The 18,410-nt window shown below is 41.9% G+C and overlaps 1 protein-coding gene across 1 annotated transcript in view; it reads left to right on the top strand.

Moving 5' to 3' along the window:
* The window catches only part of LOC145416270 (MAM and LDL-receptor class A domain-containing protein 1-like), a 75,642-nt gene that overhangs the window by 34,532 nt on the left and 22,700 nt on the right, over window positions 1–18,410 (top strand). Inside the window, exons 28-44 of the mRNA XM_080285269.1 lie at window positions 176–298; window positions 801–999; window positions 1,562–1,673; window positions 3,028–3,190; window positions 4,996–5,259; window positions 6,584–6,784; window positions 7,322–7,516; window positions 8,090–8,204; window positions 9,053–9,249; window positions 10,931–11,146; window positions 12,212–12,353; window positions 13,217–13,440; window positions 13,755–13,902; window positions 15,705–15,924; window positions 16,262–16,409; window positions 16,959–17,097; window positions 17,689–17,799. Coding sequence (XP_080141395.1) covers window positions 176–298; window positions 801–999; window positions 1,562–1,673; window positions 3,028–3,190; window positions 4,996–5,259; window positions 6,584–6,784; window positions 7,322–7,516; window positions 8,090–8,204; window positions 9,053–9,249; window positions 10,931–11,146; window positions 12,212–12,353; window positions 13,217–13,440; window positions 13,755–13,902; window positions 15,705–15,924; window positions 16,262–16,409; window positions 16,959–17,097; window positions 17,689–17,799 — 2,917 coding nt within the window. The remainder of the gene's footprint in view (window positions 1–175; window positions 299–800; window positions 1,000–1,561; window positions 1,674–3,027; window positions 3,191–4,995; window positions 5,260–6,583; window positions 6,785–7,321; window positions 7,517–8,089; window positions 8,205–9,052; window positions 9,250–10,930; window positions 11,147–12,211; window positions 12,354–13,216; window positions 13,441–13,754; window positions 13,903–15,704; window positions 15,925–16,261; window positions 16,410–16,958; window positions 17,098–17,688; window positions 17,800–18,410) is intronic.

The following is an 18,410-nucleotide window of genomic DNA, read 5'->3' as shown; positions in this document are numbered from 1 at the left end:
TATCCCCCTGCACAACCCCACCCTCACCCTCACCATACTTCACCAACCCCCCCAACCCTACCCCTCACCATCCTCTGCCATGCCCCTCACCATCCCTGTCCCCTTCTTCTCCTCCTTCTCCTTCATCCCTATATTCTCTCTCTCTCTCTCTCATTCGTCTGTGACTGTGCCACAGGTATATGCCATCCAGAACAGCATTCCCAGTGCGGACATCTGGACGAAACACCAGCACTTCCACAGTCAGTGGTGGGGCGCCTCTTACTCCACATTGCTGGGGAATAGTTCGGCTGATTTCACCGTTAGTAATATTACCTGTTTTCTGTATTCTGTCCCTTGATTATCTCAGAACCTTTGTATTTTTGAGAAGCTATACTCTCGAGATTGTTCTTTTGATGGATGATTGATAAGATACATAGTTGTTGCCACTTCCACCTCTATGTCACCTTGTCATTTGCTGTTAGACTTCCCTTTCAGCTTGCCTTCCCCCTCCTTTACATATTTGTCTGCCTCTGTACATACAGTAGCTCCACATGCTCGTCTCTGGTAACTCATTTCCGCAGCTGTCACTCTTGGCTTATGTCCTTCAGTAAAAAAATCAAAAGCTTTAAGTAACTACAGTATACCCTTTTTACAATAACTTGGCCCAGATTTTTTCCCCTTTGCAGCTTATTTCTTGTACACCATACCTGAGTGGCAGAAAAAAAAATAATTCTATGGCTCTGCATCCTTTCCATGCTACTCAGATGGCAATTATAGGCTAAGTTTAGGTGAAGAGAGTATAATATGAACAACATAATCAGGTGGCGTTTGAGGCAAAGACCGGCAAAGACACGTGGGGAATCATAGCGCTAGATGACATCAGTGTGTCGCCTAGAGCCTGCCCTGAACCTGTGTCATGCACCTTCGACTCGGGTTTGTGTCTCTGGGTGTCAGACGCTGCGTATGCGGCACAGTGGGAGGTGGTCAGCGATGTGGGCAACCTGCATGATCATACGAGTGGTGAGTCAGAGGAGTATGGGATTGTGGGTTCTCATCACTTACGTTATTTGATGAATATACAATAGAATGCCATATAGTAGTAGTTGTAGTAGTAGCAGTAGTAGTAGTTGTAATGATAGTAGGACCAGTAATAGTAGAAGTACAGGTAATTGCAACCCCAGGCTCATCTGAACATGAACCTGGTGGACTGCAGGCTGGTTTACCATTTCCTGCAGTCCACCATCTTCATTTAGGGACATAGCTGAAGGATATTTGTGTAACCAGGTAGTTAAGCTGGCCAGCCATCTCAGTGCCACCACATGACTTTACTCTTCACCTTAACTTAGCCCAGATTTTTGTCCTTTTGCAGCTTATTTCACATAACTCTCTGGTCAAAAGAGACAATACTATGGCTCAACATCCTACTTACAACATTTCTTCATGATTAACAGCATATTCTAGTACTGATCTACCGTTACAACTCAGTATTCATTATGGAAAGGTGGCAATTTTAGGCCAGGTTAGCGTAATATGGGTATAGCATCTGACTAAAAGAGTACACTTAAATAAAACGTCATTGCAGACTCTGGTAAATTTTTGGCGTTGAAGACGGGGCCACCTCACGCCACACAGGACGCAGCTGTTATGTACTCTGAACCCTTCCTTATCTACAACACAGCATGCCTCACATTCTGGTAAGTCACTTTTTCTTATCACTTGTAGTACAGAGATATCTTTCAGACTGTATTCTAGTTTGCCTTTTACAGTTTATCCTAGTCAATACCATATGATTTTCCTCTGTTTAGAAGAGACCCCATTAGTTGCTGTCTTCTTAACTTCAGGACATTGATGATTAAAGATAGACTTGAGCCCACTTATATCCTCAGTAATTCATCAAAAGAAACTTGGAAGAATTAATACAGGTCAGATGTTTATATACTTGATGACAGATCAGATGATGGTCACTGGTCCTGTAGTATCCGAACCTGGTAATCATTGTATAAGAAAGGAGTTTAAGGATTTCCAAACCAGAAGAGATTAAAGCATGGCCAGAGACTTCCACATCCAGTTTATGATTGCATCCAACTGGAGATAAGACCAAGTCAAAGGCCTTTCCAGAGATATTACACTGCAATATAAGTAGGCATACAGGGGAATGTTAAGGTCTATCTATCTATCTATTGCCAGACGCCTCAGTCCCGTTTGGGGTGGCCACAAACAAATCGCCTCCAAGTCGCCCTGTCCCCCGCCATCTCACTGCCCTGCTCCCAACTCACACCCCCCTCTCTCATATACCTCTCCACCCCTTCCCTCCATCTCATCCTCGGCCTCCCCCTCCCTCTTCCCCCCTCCACCTCACTCACATACACTCTCTTCGTCAGTCTTTCACCCTCCATCCTCTCCACATGGCCAAACCACCTCAGTGTGTTCCTCATAACGCTTCCTATCACATCCACATCCACACCACAACGCATATAAGGTGTTATATGCAAAATAAATTAATGAGGAAGAGCTGCTACAAATCCTCCTATATAATAGTGGTAGTTGCAATCCCAGGCTCCTCTGAATGTGAACCCAGTGGACTGCAGTGTGAAGTTGCCCCTCACCTGCATTCCACCATCCTCCTTTGGGGGGATAGGGAGGGAGCTGAGGGATGTCTGTATAACTGACCAGCCCCACTGCCTAGTTATATCAGTGGCATCACACAGAGGCGTCCATCTCCAGCATCCAGTGCTTCTGTGCCACCTCAAACACAACAGTTTTCTGTAATTTTCTATCTATCTATCTATCTATAGCCCGACGCCCTAATTTTCACACGGTACAAATATACTACATAGATAGCTGACAAGAGAGTGTTAAGGTGTAATATGCAACATAAATCAGTAAAGAACAAATCCTCTTATGCCATCTTGAATCAGAACTTCTTCTCTGTAATTTTCACACTGGAGCCAGGAGTGAATGAGTATGTGGCCTGTTTCACAAGGCATGATTTTGTTTTTTTCCTCCATTCCGGACCTTCTTGGTTGACGATGATAATTGGCACTACAGGGTCAACATGTGGGGGCAGAATATTGGAATGCTGCAGATCAAGCTTGTCAACCCCAGTGATATGAGCGACTCTCTCTTGTGGGAAATGAGTGGCCCACAGACAGCTGAGTATGAGTGGATGTTTGCCAGCCTGCCAATTCCAGGTGCAGAAACCTATAGTGTGGTATGTACGAGCACCATTTATTTACTAATAAGCTTTGTGAAGTCAGGAGTCTATGGGCTTAAGTACAGCAGGGGGTGAATAAGTGTTTGGCCAATTTTGTGTGGAAATTTTGCCAGCTTGCTAGTCCCAAGTGGAGTAGTGATATGTATGACCCTCTGCCTGTCTACAGTATCCACCTATAGGCACATACCTTAATCCCAGAAGGGGTGGCTAGAAATTAACTGTTTCCATGTCACCCTGTTGTCTTATTAAATTTTGTGCAGTCAGGATTCTGAGGGCTTAAGTAGTGAGTGGATGAGTGTGTGGCCCACTTCACTGGGGAAGTTTGGCAGCCTGCTGATTCCAAGTGAAGAAACCCACAGAGTTGTGTGTATGGCCACCTGTTATTTAATAAACTTCATATTGTAAGTCATTATTATCCATCCATCCATCACCCAATCCCATGTTTCCCCATGAGGAGCGTAGCAGCCCAGGGCTAGGCAAGTTGGTCTTGGCATTTAAGATGAGAGTGACCAGCCTCACTTCTCCCTGAGTGCCATTATGTGAGCATTAAACCCAAACCACCCCTTGGATATACACCTGCACCGGCTCAATCCAATTGGAGCACCTTAATTACCCACTAAAGCACCAGGTGCCATAATTTGGTTATATGGTTACCACGCAGCATAGTAAATGGTTTCCTGGTGTACAGGAAACTATTTGGCTTGTCTCTCAGTGTAGAGTCACTCACAGGCAGAAGGATGAGGAAAGAATGAAGGAAAGAAAGACAGAAGAGGGAGTGTAGTGACCTGTAGGCAGAAGGAAGAGGAAAGACAGAAGAGAAAGAATGGAAGAAAGGGAAAGGGCAGACACCTAAAGTAGCACTACATTGCGTGAGTAGATGGTGAGCACCCCCACCTACCACAAAAGTTATATTTTGCATTTTCTTACTTATTTTTCTGTTAAATGTTCAATAAAAAAGGCTTTGTAAATTTCCGTTGGTACTTATGAAGTTGACCTACCAATTTTCTTCAGTATATCATTTGTATGGAAAAAGATATGACAATCTGGAAAGTCATTGTACCCTCCAGGCCATGGAAAACATCATCTGTTATAATAACCAATCTCAGTGTGGGAATTTGTTAAGGCAAAGCATAGCATCATCTTTAGTTACGTATGTGTGTATCAAGTCAAGAGTGAGAGCAGTAGTAATAAGTTATTTGAGAGGAGCATGTGGACTTATGCAGACAGGCAGACAAGCAGATGAGACAGTCAAGGAATGTTGTGGTGTTGATTTGGATGTAAATGAGAATGGTAAGAGAAGTACTTTGAAGTGGTTTGACCATGTGGAAAGGATGAAGAATGAATTACTGGCTAGAAGAATATGTGTGAGTGTGGTGGAGAGGGAGAGGAGAAGACCAGGGAGGAGATGGAGGGATGAAATGGAGAGGGACAGGAGGAGGGGAAGACCAGGGAGCTGATAGATGGAGAGATGAAGTGGAGATATGTATGAAGAATGTGTGTGTTAATTTGAGGGAGGGCATTCGAGTGACAGAGGACAGAGTGGTGTAGTTGAGATTTATTTCTGGCCACCCCTTATGGAATTAAGGCATCTGGCAATAGGTTGCTAGAGGTTAATAGTGTGTCATAGAGGAGAGGTTAGTGAAAAATTGTTCTTGTGATAAGTATCAGTTACTGAGTAATGGCAGAGGTCCGGGAAACAGGGAGTGACACCACTGCAAGTGATGATGTTGAACTGCAGCAAAGTGAAAGCTGTGTTTTTGAGTCACAGGAGCCTGAGTGTTGATTAAAATTGTTCCCTCAAGGTATCAGTAACTGGAGTGATGGCAGAGGTTGAGGAAACAGGAAGTGGCACCATAGCAGTTGATGACGTTGAACTGCGACAAGGTGAAAGTTGTGCCTTTGAGCCTCCAGACGCAGAGGTTGGAACGCCCCTCCCCACCACCACCACACCAGTGCCAACAGCCACACCCGGATTTGGATTCGTTTGTGATTTTGAGAGTTTGGATGATCCACTGTGTGGCTGGCAGGATGTTTCAGCAGAAGGATTTGAGTGGAAGGTTGTCAAGGTGAGTTAGGTATAGGATTTATTAAGAGTAAGTTACAGTGGAATTTCGAATTTCGGCAGTTTAGAATTTGACAGTTCGAATTTCAATGCATTTTGGAGTGGTCCACCTACCTCACTTTTCGATGCAAAATCGCATTTTTTTATGCTCTCAGGGCCAGACTCCAACCAAAACAAGCAAAGATAATATTTTTGATGCAAAGCAAAATGCTAGAAGTGAAGGAAAATTATAAGTAAAAATATGAGCCTAACCTAACACAGTATGTGACATGTGTCAAGAAGAGAATGAAAATCAACATCATTTATTCGTATGTGAAGCATACAAAGATATGGTTCCAAGACAATTCACCATCAAGTCAATTTACCGCTAGATAATTAATTCCCCGTTAAAACATGGATGCAGCCAAAGGGGAAATGGCAATACAGGAAAGGGCAGAAATACACCAAGTATACACTTGCTGACAAGACGACATACACTTGCTGACAGTATGGCAATACAATGCAGAACTACAGTTACGTAACCACAGTTATAGTAATTATAGTTCATAAAGTTTACAGGGGGTGTGGGCAAAAAATAATGATTTTACTTAGTTAGGTTTGGAGGTCCCAGACCCAAACTAATTTTTCCCATAAGAAGTTCAGTTTAAATTTCGATGATTTGCATTTTATGGTGATTTTTAGACACGTATGCCTGCCGAAATTCAAAATTCCACTGTATCTGAGTGTTACTGATGCTATAACATATCTCCAGTTTGTTTTAATGATAATACTACTGCATTATGTGACAGGGAGTTGGGGAGGGATATCTTCTAAATGTAGCACCAAAATACTCAGTAGAAAGATCCACCCAGATGCACGAACATCCCTCAATTAACTACCTCCTCCCAAAACAAGGATGACAAGCTGCAGTGCTGGCTAGTTTTCCGTGGTTCACTGAGTACACATCCAGATACCTGTAGGGTTGCAACAACAACTGTATGATAAGGCATTGATTGTAATGCTGTAAGTGGCAAATAACTTCTGCTCATTTCAGCCTTCTAGAGTTCTAATGTACTGTATTAGTACTTAGGTTTCAACATCTCCATATACTGCGTCTATGCATTTCTCACAGAGTACTCTAAGCATTAATGAACCTGTGACCAGGAAATAATAGCAGAAGAAAACCAGTGTAACTAAGAAAAGCTACATAATGATCCTTTTTTTTTCCCAGGGTGCTCCAAGGTTTAATGGTATTAGTCTTATATGTGACTGGGAAATAATAACATACAGTGTAATAATATATAATAACAATAATCAAAGCTAGTTACGGTACCATGTTTTTTCCCCAGGGTGCTCTAGGCATTGATGGCATTGGTCCTGTGGGTGACCATACATACGAGTCTGGGCACTATGCTTCAGTGGTCAGGGAGCCAACGATACAGGACGATATTGACATTATTTCAACCTTACAAAGTCCTTCACTGGATGATCAGCAAGTCAAGTGCTTTGTGTTCTGGTACTTCATGTGGGGAGACACCAACACACTGGAGGTTAGTGATAATATCTCTTGATCCAGTGTAATTCAGTACTTAGGCTCCTATAGTTTGTAAAGTATAAGCACAATGCAGTTGTGTTAATTGCTCACTTTGTCTAGTATTTCACTCTATCTGTCCATATACTGCCAGATGCCTTAATCCCATGATGGGTGGCCACAAACTAATTGCCTCCACATCGCCATTTCCTCTGCCATTTGGCTGCACTCCCTACAGCTCACGTACCCCTCTCTCATATGTCACTCTACTCCATCCTTGCATCTCATCCTTGGTCCTCTCTTCCCCATCCATCTCACTCACATTCACTCTTCGAGTCGGTCTCATTTTCCATCCTCTCCACAAGATTTGTAAGTCCACCAGGACATACCGTACTCTTTCATCATCATCATTTTTTCTCATCCCAGTTTTCCATCATCCCCCTCCCCCTCCCTCACCATCCATCCTTTCCTCACCATTCCTCTCTCCTTCACCATCCCACTTTCCTTCACCAGCCCTCATTCCTCCTGAACTATCCTAACTTACTTTGTTATGCAGTTGAAGGTGGACAGCGAGGGCAAGTGGCTTCGTACAGGCAGCCAGGGCAACAGGTGGGTAGTGGCAAAGGTGGAGATATCGGGTGGCTTGAACTGGACCCTCAGCCTGCAAGCCATTCTCAAGCCAGACCATGAGAGCTCCTTTGTGTCCATTGACGACATGTACTACTACAACATCACCTGTCAGGATGTTGACGTAAGAATTTCTCTCTTCGTAAGGTATTTTACAAACATCCAAATCTGAAATGTCTGGCTGTGAAGGCTTTAAGGAAAATGGATAATTTTGGAATGTAGCATCTTAATGATAATTGTGAGAAAATACATAAAATATAGCCTACAGTAGTCTGCATATTAAAAGCAGTGAAATACCTTGTAAAAAATAATGTAATCTGTTGTTATACTTGCCCATAAATAAAACTTTGTCTTCATATATGATGATAGAGAGATAGTAATTTTAGGCCAAGTTCTATCTATCTATCTATCTATAGCCCGACGCCCTAATCCCGCAAAGGGTGGCCGCAGACAAAACGCCTCCAAGTCACTCTGTCACCCACCATATGACTCCCCTCCCCCCAACTCACCCCTCCCTCCCTCATATACCTCTCAACTCCATCCCTCCACCTCATCCTCAGTCTACCCCTCCCTCTCCCCCCCTCCACCTCACCTACATACACCCTTTTAGTCAGTCTTTCATTCTCCATCCAAGTTAAAGTGAGATTATACCTATAATTTCAGCGCTTGGAATTTTTTTATAATGATATTTAAATAGGTTGGAATGAAATCTGGGAGACAATGTGACTTTGAGGTGCTGGATGTGTGTGGATGGAGGAATGTGGCTGAAGCTGACAACATGGATTGGGTCTGGATCAATAACACTTATGGAGGTATGTGTAAGGAGGGGAGAAATCATCATCATCATCGTTGTTACTCTTGATAGTCAACCCATCTGTCTGGCCACCATTGTCATTATCATCATAATCATAATCATCATCATCATCATTATCGTTCATTGTCATTGTCATCATCACTGTCATCATCTTTATCATCACTGTTATTGTAATCATCATTGTCATCATGATCATGATCATCATCGTCATGCACTTTCATGCAATCCTCTTGCAGCCTCCAACTGAAACCCATTTGATGTATGCAAGCATGCTAGAGCCTTCATAAACAAAATGATGCAATATCAGTGTCTTCATAACAGCAGCTACTTACCTTCCATGGCAATTTATCTGTCTATCTTTAGCCAGATGCTTTGATCTCAGAGGGGATGGCCACAAACTGATTTTCTCCACACACTCTGTCTTCGTTCATTAGGCAGTCCTCCTTCATTTCACATCACTTGTTTATATACTGTACCTCTCCACCCTGTCTCTCCACACCATCCTGAGTCTCCCTCTCCTATTCTCCTCAACCACCACACTCACACACAAACTCCCACTCAGTCACTCACTTTCCACTCAGTCCTCATGGCCACATCATCCCTGTGAATCGTTATTGTTACAATCTCATGCTCATCTGAATGTGAACCTGGTGGGCTGCAGACCAAAGTTGCCCTTCTTCTGCAGTCCACCATCAACATTTCAAGGCAATAAAAGGTGATTGAGGGACATTTGTCAACCAGGCAGCTTTACCAGCTGGTCATAATGGTGCCAGCACATGAAGGTGCCCCTTTTCAGACCCATGTATGTTATGAATGATTGTATTGACATTCCTGTTACTTTTCCAGAGGCGGGCTACGACCACACATATGACACAGAGGCAGGTCACTACATGCAGCTTTTCTCAAGTGAGCAGAGTGCTGGATCACACAAGATGGCATACCTTCAGTCACCAGTGTACACCAAGATGAGTTCAGGACAGTACTGCTTCCAGATGTATTACAAGCGCTTTGGGGGGGTTCGCACTGGCAACTTGTCTGTCTTGGTGAGGATTTTTTTATTTACCTGTTTCTCTTATACTTGCAGGACTGGAGCTAGACTGTTCTTGTGTTGTCCTGCCTCCAGTGTTACAGCTGTCAAACCTTTCTTTTATAGTTTGGATATTCTTAGTATTTACCACACTTCCATCCAGTTAATTCCATTTTGATTGTTTTTTTTTTTTTTTTCTTTTTCACTAAATAACAGAACAGAGGAAGGGAAAACAAATGATTAAAACGAAATAGTCCATACACCAGATTACTGGTGTCCTCCATTCATAAAATATCTGTAACAATTGGACTTGAACTGCTGTAGGTTGAAGTTTGGAGGGAAACAACTCTGAGGAAGCGAGTTCCAAAGAGATGCCATTCGGGGAATGAAAGAACTCTGATAGGCAGAAGTTCTGCAGTATGGCTGAATGACGTTCCAGTCATGAGCGCTGCCAGATGCCCGTTTAGCACAAGAGAAAGCATAGAGAGGTGGCACAATGGATGCAACTTTGTCTGAGCATTTGCCATGAAAATACCTGTAAAATAATGCAAGGGAGGCAACATTCCTTCTTACTTGTATGGAAGGTAGTTTATTTATAATGGCAGGGTTATTAATGATTCCAGCAGCTTTGTTCTGAGTTTTGTCTAGTTGTTTAATGCAACCTCTCCAGATCCACTCCACAAGGGCGAGCAATATTCAAGATGAGAGCGCACATGACTCTTATAAATTATATCTAACTGTTCGTCAGTGAAGAAGTTATGGACTCCGTAAAATAATCCAAGTTTGTTTGAGGCAGTTTTAGCATGTGATTTGACATGAGAGGTCCAGCAGAGGGCATTGTTAAATGAGACACTGAGAATCTCAATACTTTTGGAGATGGGAATGTGTTAATGTTAAAGTAATGGTTTATATTTAGCATATTCTTTATTACTGTGCCTCTGCAAGGGAAGATTTTAATACTGTATAACATGTTTGTGACATTTATCCACTACTATACAGTCAGTCCATAATTAAAATGAAGGATGTGTGTAGGTAATAATGGAAAAAATTGAAACATCTCTCAGTCAGACATGCCTTTGACTCCCATTTGAAGGACTGAAAGCACAAAAAGTAAATTAATAAGTAATTGAATAAATAAATAAGTAAATAAATATCCAATGGGTGGTTGGGGTTTATTGCTCATGTAATGCCAGTCAGAGATGAGTGAGGCTGGTCACTTTCATCTTAAACGTCAGGACCAACATGCCTAGCCCTGGGCTTCTACTCTTCTCATGGGGCAGCACAGGATTAGATGATGATAATGATGATATGAATAACTTGTAACCCAGAACAACTTTAAATTAAATCATGAGTATCTTTAAGTGTATAATAAGTTTTAATTAATCAGCAACATAATGATGAAACAAATGCAAGTGAAGTAACTTTTGAAGGACTAGTGGCATGAACATTTTATTTTGAAGTACCTATGTATAATCTTGAACCCTGCCTAGTGGGGAAAAAGTGATTGGCATGATGGTTATGATGATGATGATGATGATGATGGTGGTGGTGGTGGTGGTAGTGGTGGTGGTGATGATGATGATGTGGAGTTAAGTGATGGAGAGGGAGAGTATAGGTTGATGATGATGATGACAGTGACAAGAAAGATGATAATGACAATAGTGATGATGATGATGATGATGATGTTTTTTGTACAGGTTGAGTTTGGTGGAGAGCTCAGCTCACTAGTGGAGCTAAATGATGCAGATGGGGCCTTGACCTGGACCCTCTTGCAACAAACGTACGAAAACCCTGTGGACGTCGACTACTTTGGGTTTGTGGTCCGAGGAGACCTTGGCCCAGCCTCACCAGAGTATGGGGCGTCAGTCATTGCCATTGACGATCACTCTCTCACGTCTTCACCCTGCCCATCGGTGAGTGTTATGTGGAAGACTGAGTACAATGGTTGGTTGAATTAGTCTATTATTAAAAAGAGATGGAAATGTATGAGAGGTGTAGGTGTGAGTTGGAGAGAGGGCAGCATGAGTGCATCTTCGCTTCTTCGCCTTGCCTCTTGGTAAGTGTTGTCTAGAGGACTGAGTAAAATGTTTGATTAAAATAGTCTATTGTAAGAGATTGAGGGATGGGGTGGAGAGGTACTGGTATAAGAGAGATGGAAGTGCAGGTTAGAGGAAGGACAGCCTGATTACACTCACATCTTAACCATGCCCATTAGTAAGTGTATTATGGAAGACTGTGTAGATTATCTGATTAAAATTGTCTGGCATTAGAAAGAATATAGTATAATAGATTTTATATATTATTGCTGTTATTTTACCCCTGCATTTATGTCGATGTGAACCCAGTGGACTGCAGGATGAAGTTGCCCTTTTTCTGTGGTCCACTACTTTCCTTTCTGGGGATATGGAGGGAGTTGAAGGGAAGTTGTATAATTAGGAAACAGAAATGCCTGATTATATTGATGCCACCTCATGAAGGCATCTGTCTCTTGTGCCATGGAAGAATGTACCGTAATAAAAAAGTTAATGAAGGTTCTGTATAGTATAAGCATTTCACTATGAGAATTGTCCGAATTAAGGAACAGTAGATTAAATAAATACACTTAGAGGTATTATTGGTACTTCATCAAGAGAGTCCATTAGTTCTCAACTGAAGAGTTTCTTTGTGAAGCTGCTATGAATGTTGAGTGATTTATTATTACTATTGCAGCACTGATGGAGGAACTTTTGTTGTTGCTGCAACCTCACATTCATCTGGACAGGAATATGGTGGACTGCTTGGTAAAGTTTCCCTTCTCCTGTACTCCACCATTCTCCTGTAGGGACATAGGGAGAGAGCTGAGGGACATTCTCAACGCCTGACAGCTCTGCCACTCATCTATGTTGGTCCCTTCATGTGAAGGTGTCCCTCTCCAGTACCTTAAAATTTATATTAGATCTCCATTTTTGAAGATGATGTTTGGATTCTTGTCTTTACAGCCTGGATCATGTGCCTTTGAGGATGCTCACATGTGTACGTGGCATGTTGAAAATACTGAGGACCTTGCCTGGCAGCTAACTGATGGCCGACAACTTCAAGGCAAAGGCCCAGCTGTAGATCACACCACAAATACTTCTACAGGTCAGCATTTTGAGGATTAGCACTGAAAATTTTCAAAACTGTACAGCTCTTAAGTTCATAGAGTAATTATCAGAAGAGTACTTATAAAAGCATTCTGGATGACAGGCAGTGTGAAGCATGTAAGTGTGGTTGCTGTGCCTGTGTAGTTGGAGTCAGAATACCAGTTGTAGATCACGCCACAAATTCCTGCACAGGTCAGTCTTTTAATAATTAGCACTGAACAAGTATACTATATTTAATCAACAGTCATTTACAGAAAAATCACTGGTGAAAGTTCCACTGCTTACTGTAAAGCTGCGTTGCCAAGTTCTGCCAATTAAGAGTACAGTATGTTAAACTCTGAGTGTCTTTGCGTCTAAGGGTTGTCCGTTATATGGCAAATTTATCATATGGTACCACAGTTTAGCTGTTTAGCTGTATCCTAATTCACTTTTCACTATAACTGAAACAGTGCTTTTCTTACTCAGAAATGAAAGGAATGGCCGATAAATAAATGGTTGTGAGAGGTGGTATTGGAGGGCTATATGAGCTTTCTCCCATTCCTTCGTTTATAACCCTGAGGATATATTGAAATAATAGACAGAAGCTTAGTATTCCACTCTGCTTTTTTCCTAGTGCATTATACTTCAAAGAGTGGTGAAGCTTGAGACCCGTGCTTGGTGCCTTCAATAGGACTATGTTTAATTTAGAAATGTCTGTCTCACTTAGCTTGTCCACCTTAATAGAAGTCTACCTTAAAATAGTCTGCCTAGGTGGCTTTACTGTACTGTACCAGTTGTATGGAATAAGTTATGATGCTTTGGAATCTGTCACAAACATAAAACAAGAATTTACTCTAATTTGTATTACTCTATTTACCCTAGGTGGTTATGTGATAGTGGAAGACTTTGGTGAGCACAGAGGCATGTCAACAAACCTAGTGAGCGCTGCCATCCCCATTGACGTCTATGGCCATTGCTTCACCTTCTTCTTCTCTCTGTCTGGTGATGATGATGCACAAATGAACATCTACGTTCGCACTGACACGTACAGCTCTATAGTGTGGACTCTTACTGGAAATCAAGGCTCGGACTGGGAGTATGGACAGGTGCGTTGTAGTTTTTTTCTTTCTTTCTTTCTTTTTCCCCCATCTCATCTGGATGTGAACCAGGTAGACTTTAGGCTGAAGTTGTTCCCCTGCAGTCCACTAACCTCATTTCATGGGATATAGGAAACACTGTGGGACATTTGTATAACCAGGTAGTGGAGTCACATCAGTTATATCAGTGCCACTGCATGAACGCATCCCTCTCCAGCACAGAAATGATGATGATGATGTTGATGATGATGATGATGATGTTGATGATGATGATGACCATGACAATGCCTGTGATGATCCTGATGTTGTAACTTCACGGACAGGTTGGCGTCCCTGGATCATCAGAGAATGGAGAGTTTGAAATCATTGTGGAAGGGGTGACGGGATCGTTTGCCAGCGGATGGATTGCTGTAGATGACCTGTACACAACCACTGGGGAATGTAGCCTTGAACCACCAACAGCAGAGCCTAGTAAGTTTATATTTATGCTTTCTGCGGTAGAACCTCCATTTACAGTGGACCGATATATGACCATTCGTAACATTTTAGCACCATTTTATTTTATTATGATTGATTTTTTTTTTTTTTTATACTTATATGATTGCTGTGATGCCTGATGTCTGTCTATTTATCTATCTATTGCCAGACGCCATAATCCCATAAGGGATGGCCATTTGACTTTGAGTAATTTGTTTTACGGGGAGGGGCATTAACCCTCCACCAACCCACTTGCTTACACGTAGGGAGCACGTATGGTTTGGTTATATGGTTACCACCCAGCGTTGTAAATGGTTTCTTGGCTTACAGGAAACTATTTGGCTTGTCACTCAATGTAAAACCACCTGTAAAGGAAAGAAAAGCAATAAGAAGTGACAGGAAAGATGGGAGAAGCAGTGTTCGCCTGTGATGCGCCACATTCAAAACTTAACGCCTGGTAAATATTTCCAGTCTCTCCCAACATTTTGATTTTGCCGATTATTTTTATACAGGGTCAGAGTTGACCTGATACGTGGGCAGTGAATGGTGTGCACTCTGGGTAACTCATAATGATCTCCTGTGATGCGCCACATTAAAAAACTTAAATAAGTTACAGGCATTTGAATATTTCCAGCCTCTCAATATTTCAATTTTTGTTGTTTTTTTAAATCCTAGGCTGTTCATTAATGGCTCTGGCACTGCCCACGGCAAAGGGCATGGCTGTTTATGAATGGCTCTGGCAGGGGGCTGGTTAGAAGATGTAATTAATGCACAGATCAGCTTTGCTATACAATTGGGTCATATTCCTGGAAGACTGATGGGATATAGCCAGGCCAGTATAATGTGGGTTCAGTTGGGGTATGTTCTTTGCCAGTGCTAAGCTACTAAATGAATTTCTGCACATGTAAAACACCACTGGTCTTGGATTAGACAGATGACTGTCAGCAACCACTGAGGCTTCATAAGGGACTGTAGTGATTATGTAAGCAAACAGTGGCCAGCCAGATAGTGAAAAAGAGTGTTAAGTAATTAATATTGGATTAGTGAGTTATTAAATACCAGTTGATTGTACAGCAAACTTGAGCTATACAAGAGAATGTTAATTAGTTATGTGCAAAATAAATCACTAAAGTAGAGGTGTGAATGATTGAATACCAGTCAGTTGTACAGTGAGGTTGAACTGTACAAGAAAATGTTTGCAAGTACAGTAATGTAAAAAAAAAAAAAATCACCAAGATACAGGTGTCAAGAAGCTTCCTCTGCCATCTTGAATATGTGCTGCTCTAAAGGGGAACTTACTATACAGCCCTCTGAAGCTCCTGTGACTCACTCTTAGCTGAACAGAATAATCTAAGTGTAGTTGGGATAAAATACTATACTTAGCCAGATTATCATAAGTTACAGGTATTTAAATAACCTAAACTTGAATGTGAAGCTGTGCGTGTGGAATGTTTTTTTTTTATTTATTACGTGGTGCCAGGATTCCAGGGGCTTGAATGGTGAGTGAATGGGAGTGTGGCTCATTCATTTGGTCAAACTTCAGTTAGTACTGTATCTCTTTCTATAATTTTTTTTTTTTTTTTTTTTTTTTTTTTTTTTACCTCGCCATATCTTGGGATGGACAAAGAATCTGGGTAATGATGAAGGTGATGATGATGATGATGATGGTAATGATGATGATGATGATGACAATGGTGATTATGGTGATGATGATATTAATAATGATGGTGATGATGAGAATGAATCACACTTAAACAAGGACTCACTTTACGCTGCCTCCTTCCTTCCTTGTGCAGACGGCGACATCTTCCGCTGTGACTTTGGCGTGGACCTGTGTGGGATGGTGCAGGGTTCGTCCAATAATTTCAACTGGGAACGAGAGCACTCCGAGGACGGCTTTGACCTTCCAGCCGGCACGTACATCTTGGTGGATGGGACAGGACACACAACAGGGGAGAAGGCTGTTATTGCCACACCAACCATTAGTGATGTGGGGCTACACTGTGTTGAATTTAGGTAAGCTTACAGGCAAGGTGGCTAATAATGATATTAATGACAATGGTAATACAGTAATAATAATAATAATAATAATAATGACTGATAATACAGTAATAATAATAATAATAAAAATAATAATAATAATAATAAAAATAATAATAATAATAATGATGATGGGGTCTGTTCTTCACATATTGCCACTCAGGGATGAGTGAGGCTGGTCACGCTCATCTTAAAAGTCAGGACCAACTTGCCAAGCCCCAGGCTTCTACACCCCTCATGGGGCAATATTGAATTAGATGATGAGTGGGTGAGTGCTTGATGATGATGGTGATGGTGATGTTTATTCTCACAGATATGAAATGGTTGGGAGCCAGAGTGGGTGGCTGCGTGTGAACCATGTGGTTGGTAACCAGAGTGAGGTGTTATGGCAACGACACAGCACCACACGGCTAGCGTGGAACACAGCGCAGGTTGAGATAATGACTGAAGCAGCATACACGGTGAGAAGGATGTCTAAAATTGTACACAAAATACATTCATACACAACACTCACTTAGTTCTGCCTTCCACACCATGTTGCTGTGTTCATCAACTGTAAAACTAGTGTTGCAGCTGGAAGTCTATCCTAAGTTTAGTAAAGTTATTGTACATCTATCTGTCTGTCTGTCTATCTATCTGTCTATCTATCTGTCTATCCTTCTTTCTTTCTTCCCATCTATCTATCTATATCTCTATATCTCTGTCTGTTACCAGATGTCTTAATCCTGTATGGAGTGGGCACAAACAGTTGCCTTCAATTTCCTTGGTCCTTTGCTATTTGGCTGCAGTCCATCCAACTCATGTACTCCCTTCCCTCATATATATCCCTGCTTCATCTCTCCATCTCATCCTTGGCCTCCCCCATCACCTCACTCACATACACTTTTCTGGTCAGTCTCTCACTCACCATACTCTCCACATTACCAGATAGCAAGAATAAAATGAAAGTGAATTTAAAAAGTTTGACTGAGGAGGTTAACACGGGTTGCTGATTCTGTTTGGTATTGTAGGTGGAGTGGGAGGCTGAGATCGAGGGAGAAGACTCTATCATGCTGGTGGACGACGTTAGTGTCTCGACTGGCTCCTGTCCGCTGCCTGACCAGAGTTGTGATTTTGAGTACCAGGGTGGCAGCGATACGTACTGCAGTGGTGGGTTACGGGGACATTGTGTTGTAATGCCGTCATCTCTCATTTTTTTCAGTTCAGACTTTGCTGATTCCAATTAGTCACTGTTGAGTAAAGCATCACAGAATATGCCAATTAAAGGTGTATTTTGGGATGATTTAACAATATTTGGTGTCATGTAATCTGAAACTACTCTTTAAGCAGTAAATTAAAAAGTCTGGTGATGCTTTGGGGCCCTTCAAAGATGTTTTTAGGCAAGTACATAATTAGATTAGAACTCATGGGGTGCCTTTGAGATGGATATTCATTATTTGTGGATGTGTGTTATTTGCCAGTGTATCTGTTCCCTAACAGCCATGAAAAAAAGGGAATAATTGTAATATTTTTTTTTTCTAACCCTTACTTTGCAATACTCTACTTTTTTTGCCAAAACCTGGTCTAGTACTACAGCTCTTCATCCTTTCCATATCACCTCTTCATGACTAGCATCATATTCCAGTGTTAATCTATTGTTGCAACTCATATTTAAGGTGTAGAGATGGCAATTTCGGGCCAAGTTGAGTAAAAATGGTATAGTATGTTTACTAAGCTGTACCATCTTGCTTTTGCTCACAGGGTATAAGTCAGGGGAGCCGACAAACTTCAAATTCCACCGTGTTGCCGCAGAGGAGTTTGAGGGAGGCCCCGGCTACGCCAGCAGTGACTACACTTATCAGTCCGAGCATGGTGAGCTTTGTATTTATGAACTAGGGACGGCTTGAATAACGTTGCACCATAAAGCACCTTCATCTGTGTGGGGCTTGAACCAACCTCACCACTGCAGACCTAAAAGATGTGTGACTGTCATGTAATAATGACGTTTTTTTTCCTGTCGGATCTTGCAGTGTGGGTGGCTTTGTGTTTACCCCTTGCATCTGATTGATATCCTTTTCAGATTATTCTTGCTTCTGCCAGATAATTTTATTCAGTTTAGGAGTGAGATGGAAGGGGAGACCATGGATGGGATGAAGGGATGGGATGGAGAGAAATATGAGAGAGGGGTGTGTGAGTTGATGGGAGGACAGCCAAATGGGAGACAGGGAACCGTGGAGATGATTTGTTTGTGATCACCCCTTATGGGATTAAGGCATCTGGTAGTAGATAAATCGGAAACACACCTCGTGTGGAAAAACTTATTCAGGCTATACAGTATATGCAGTATATATAATCCCACCAGTTCTAAAAGCCTATCCTAAGCTGAGTATAATCATCAGGAAATGGCAAGTACGAAATGACAAAAAGCCATCTCGGACCTTCATGGGCTTGTTTCCACCCATTTCATCACTGGGTTTGTTTCC

Source organism: Coenobita brevimanus, chromosome 105 (assembly GCF_032717465.1).
Source record: "Coenobita brevimanus isolate Jiangsu-jjx chromosome 105, ASM3271746v2, whole genome shotgun sequence".
NCBI lineage: Eukaryota > Metazoa > Arthropoda > Malacostraca > Decapoda > Coenobitidae > Coenobita > Coenobita brevimanus.
The sequence above is the reverse complement of the archived record's forward strand: the minus strand, read 5'-3'. Positions and strand labels throughout refer to the sequence as shown.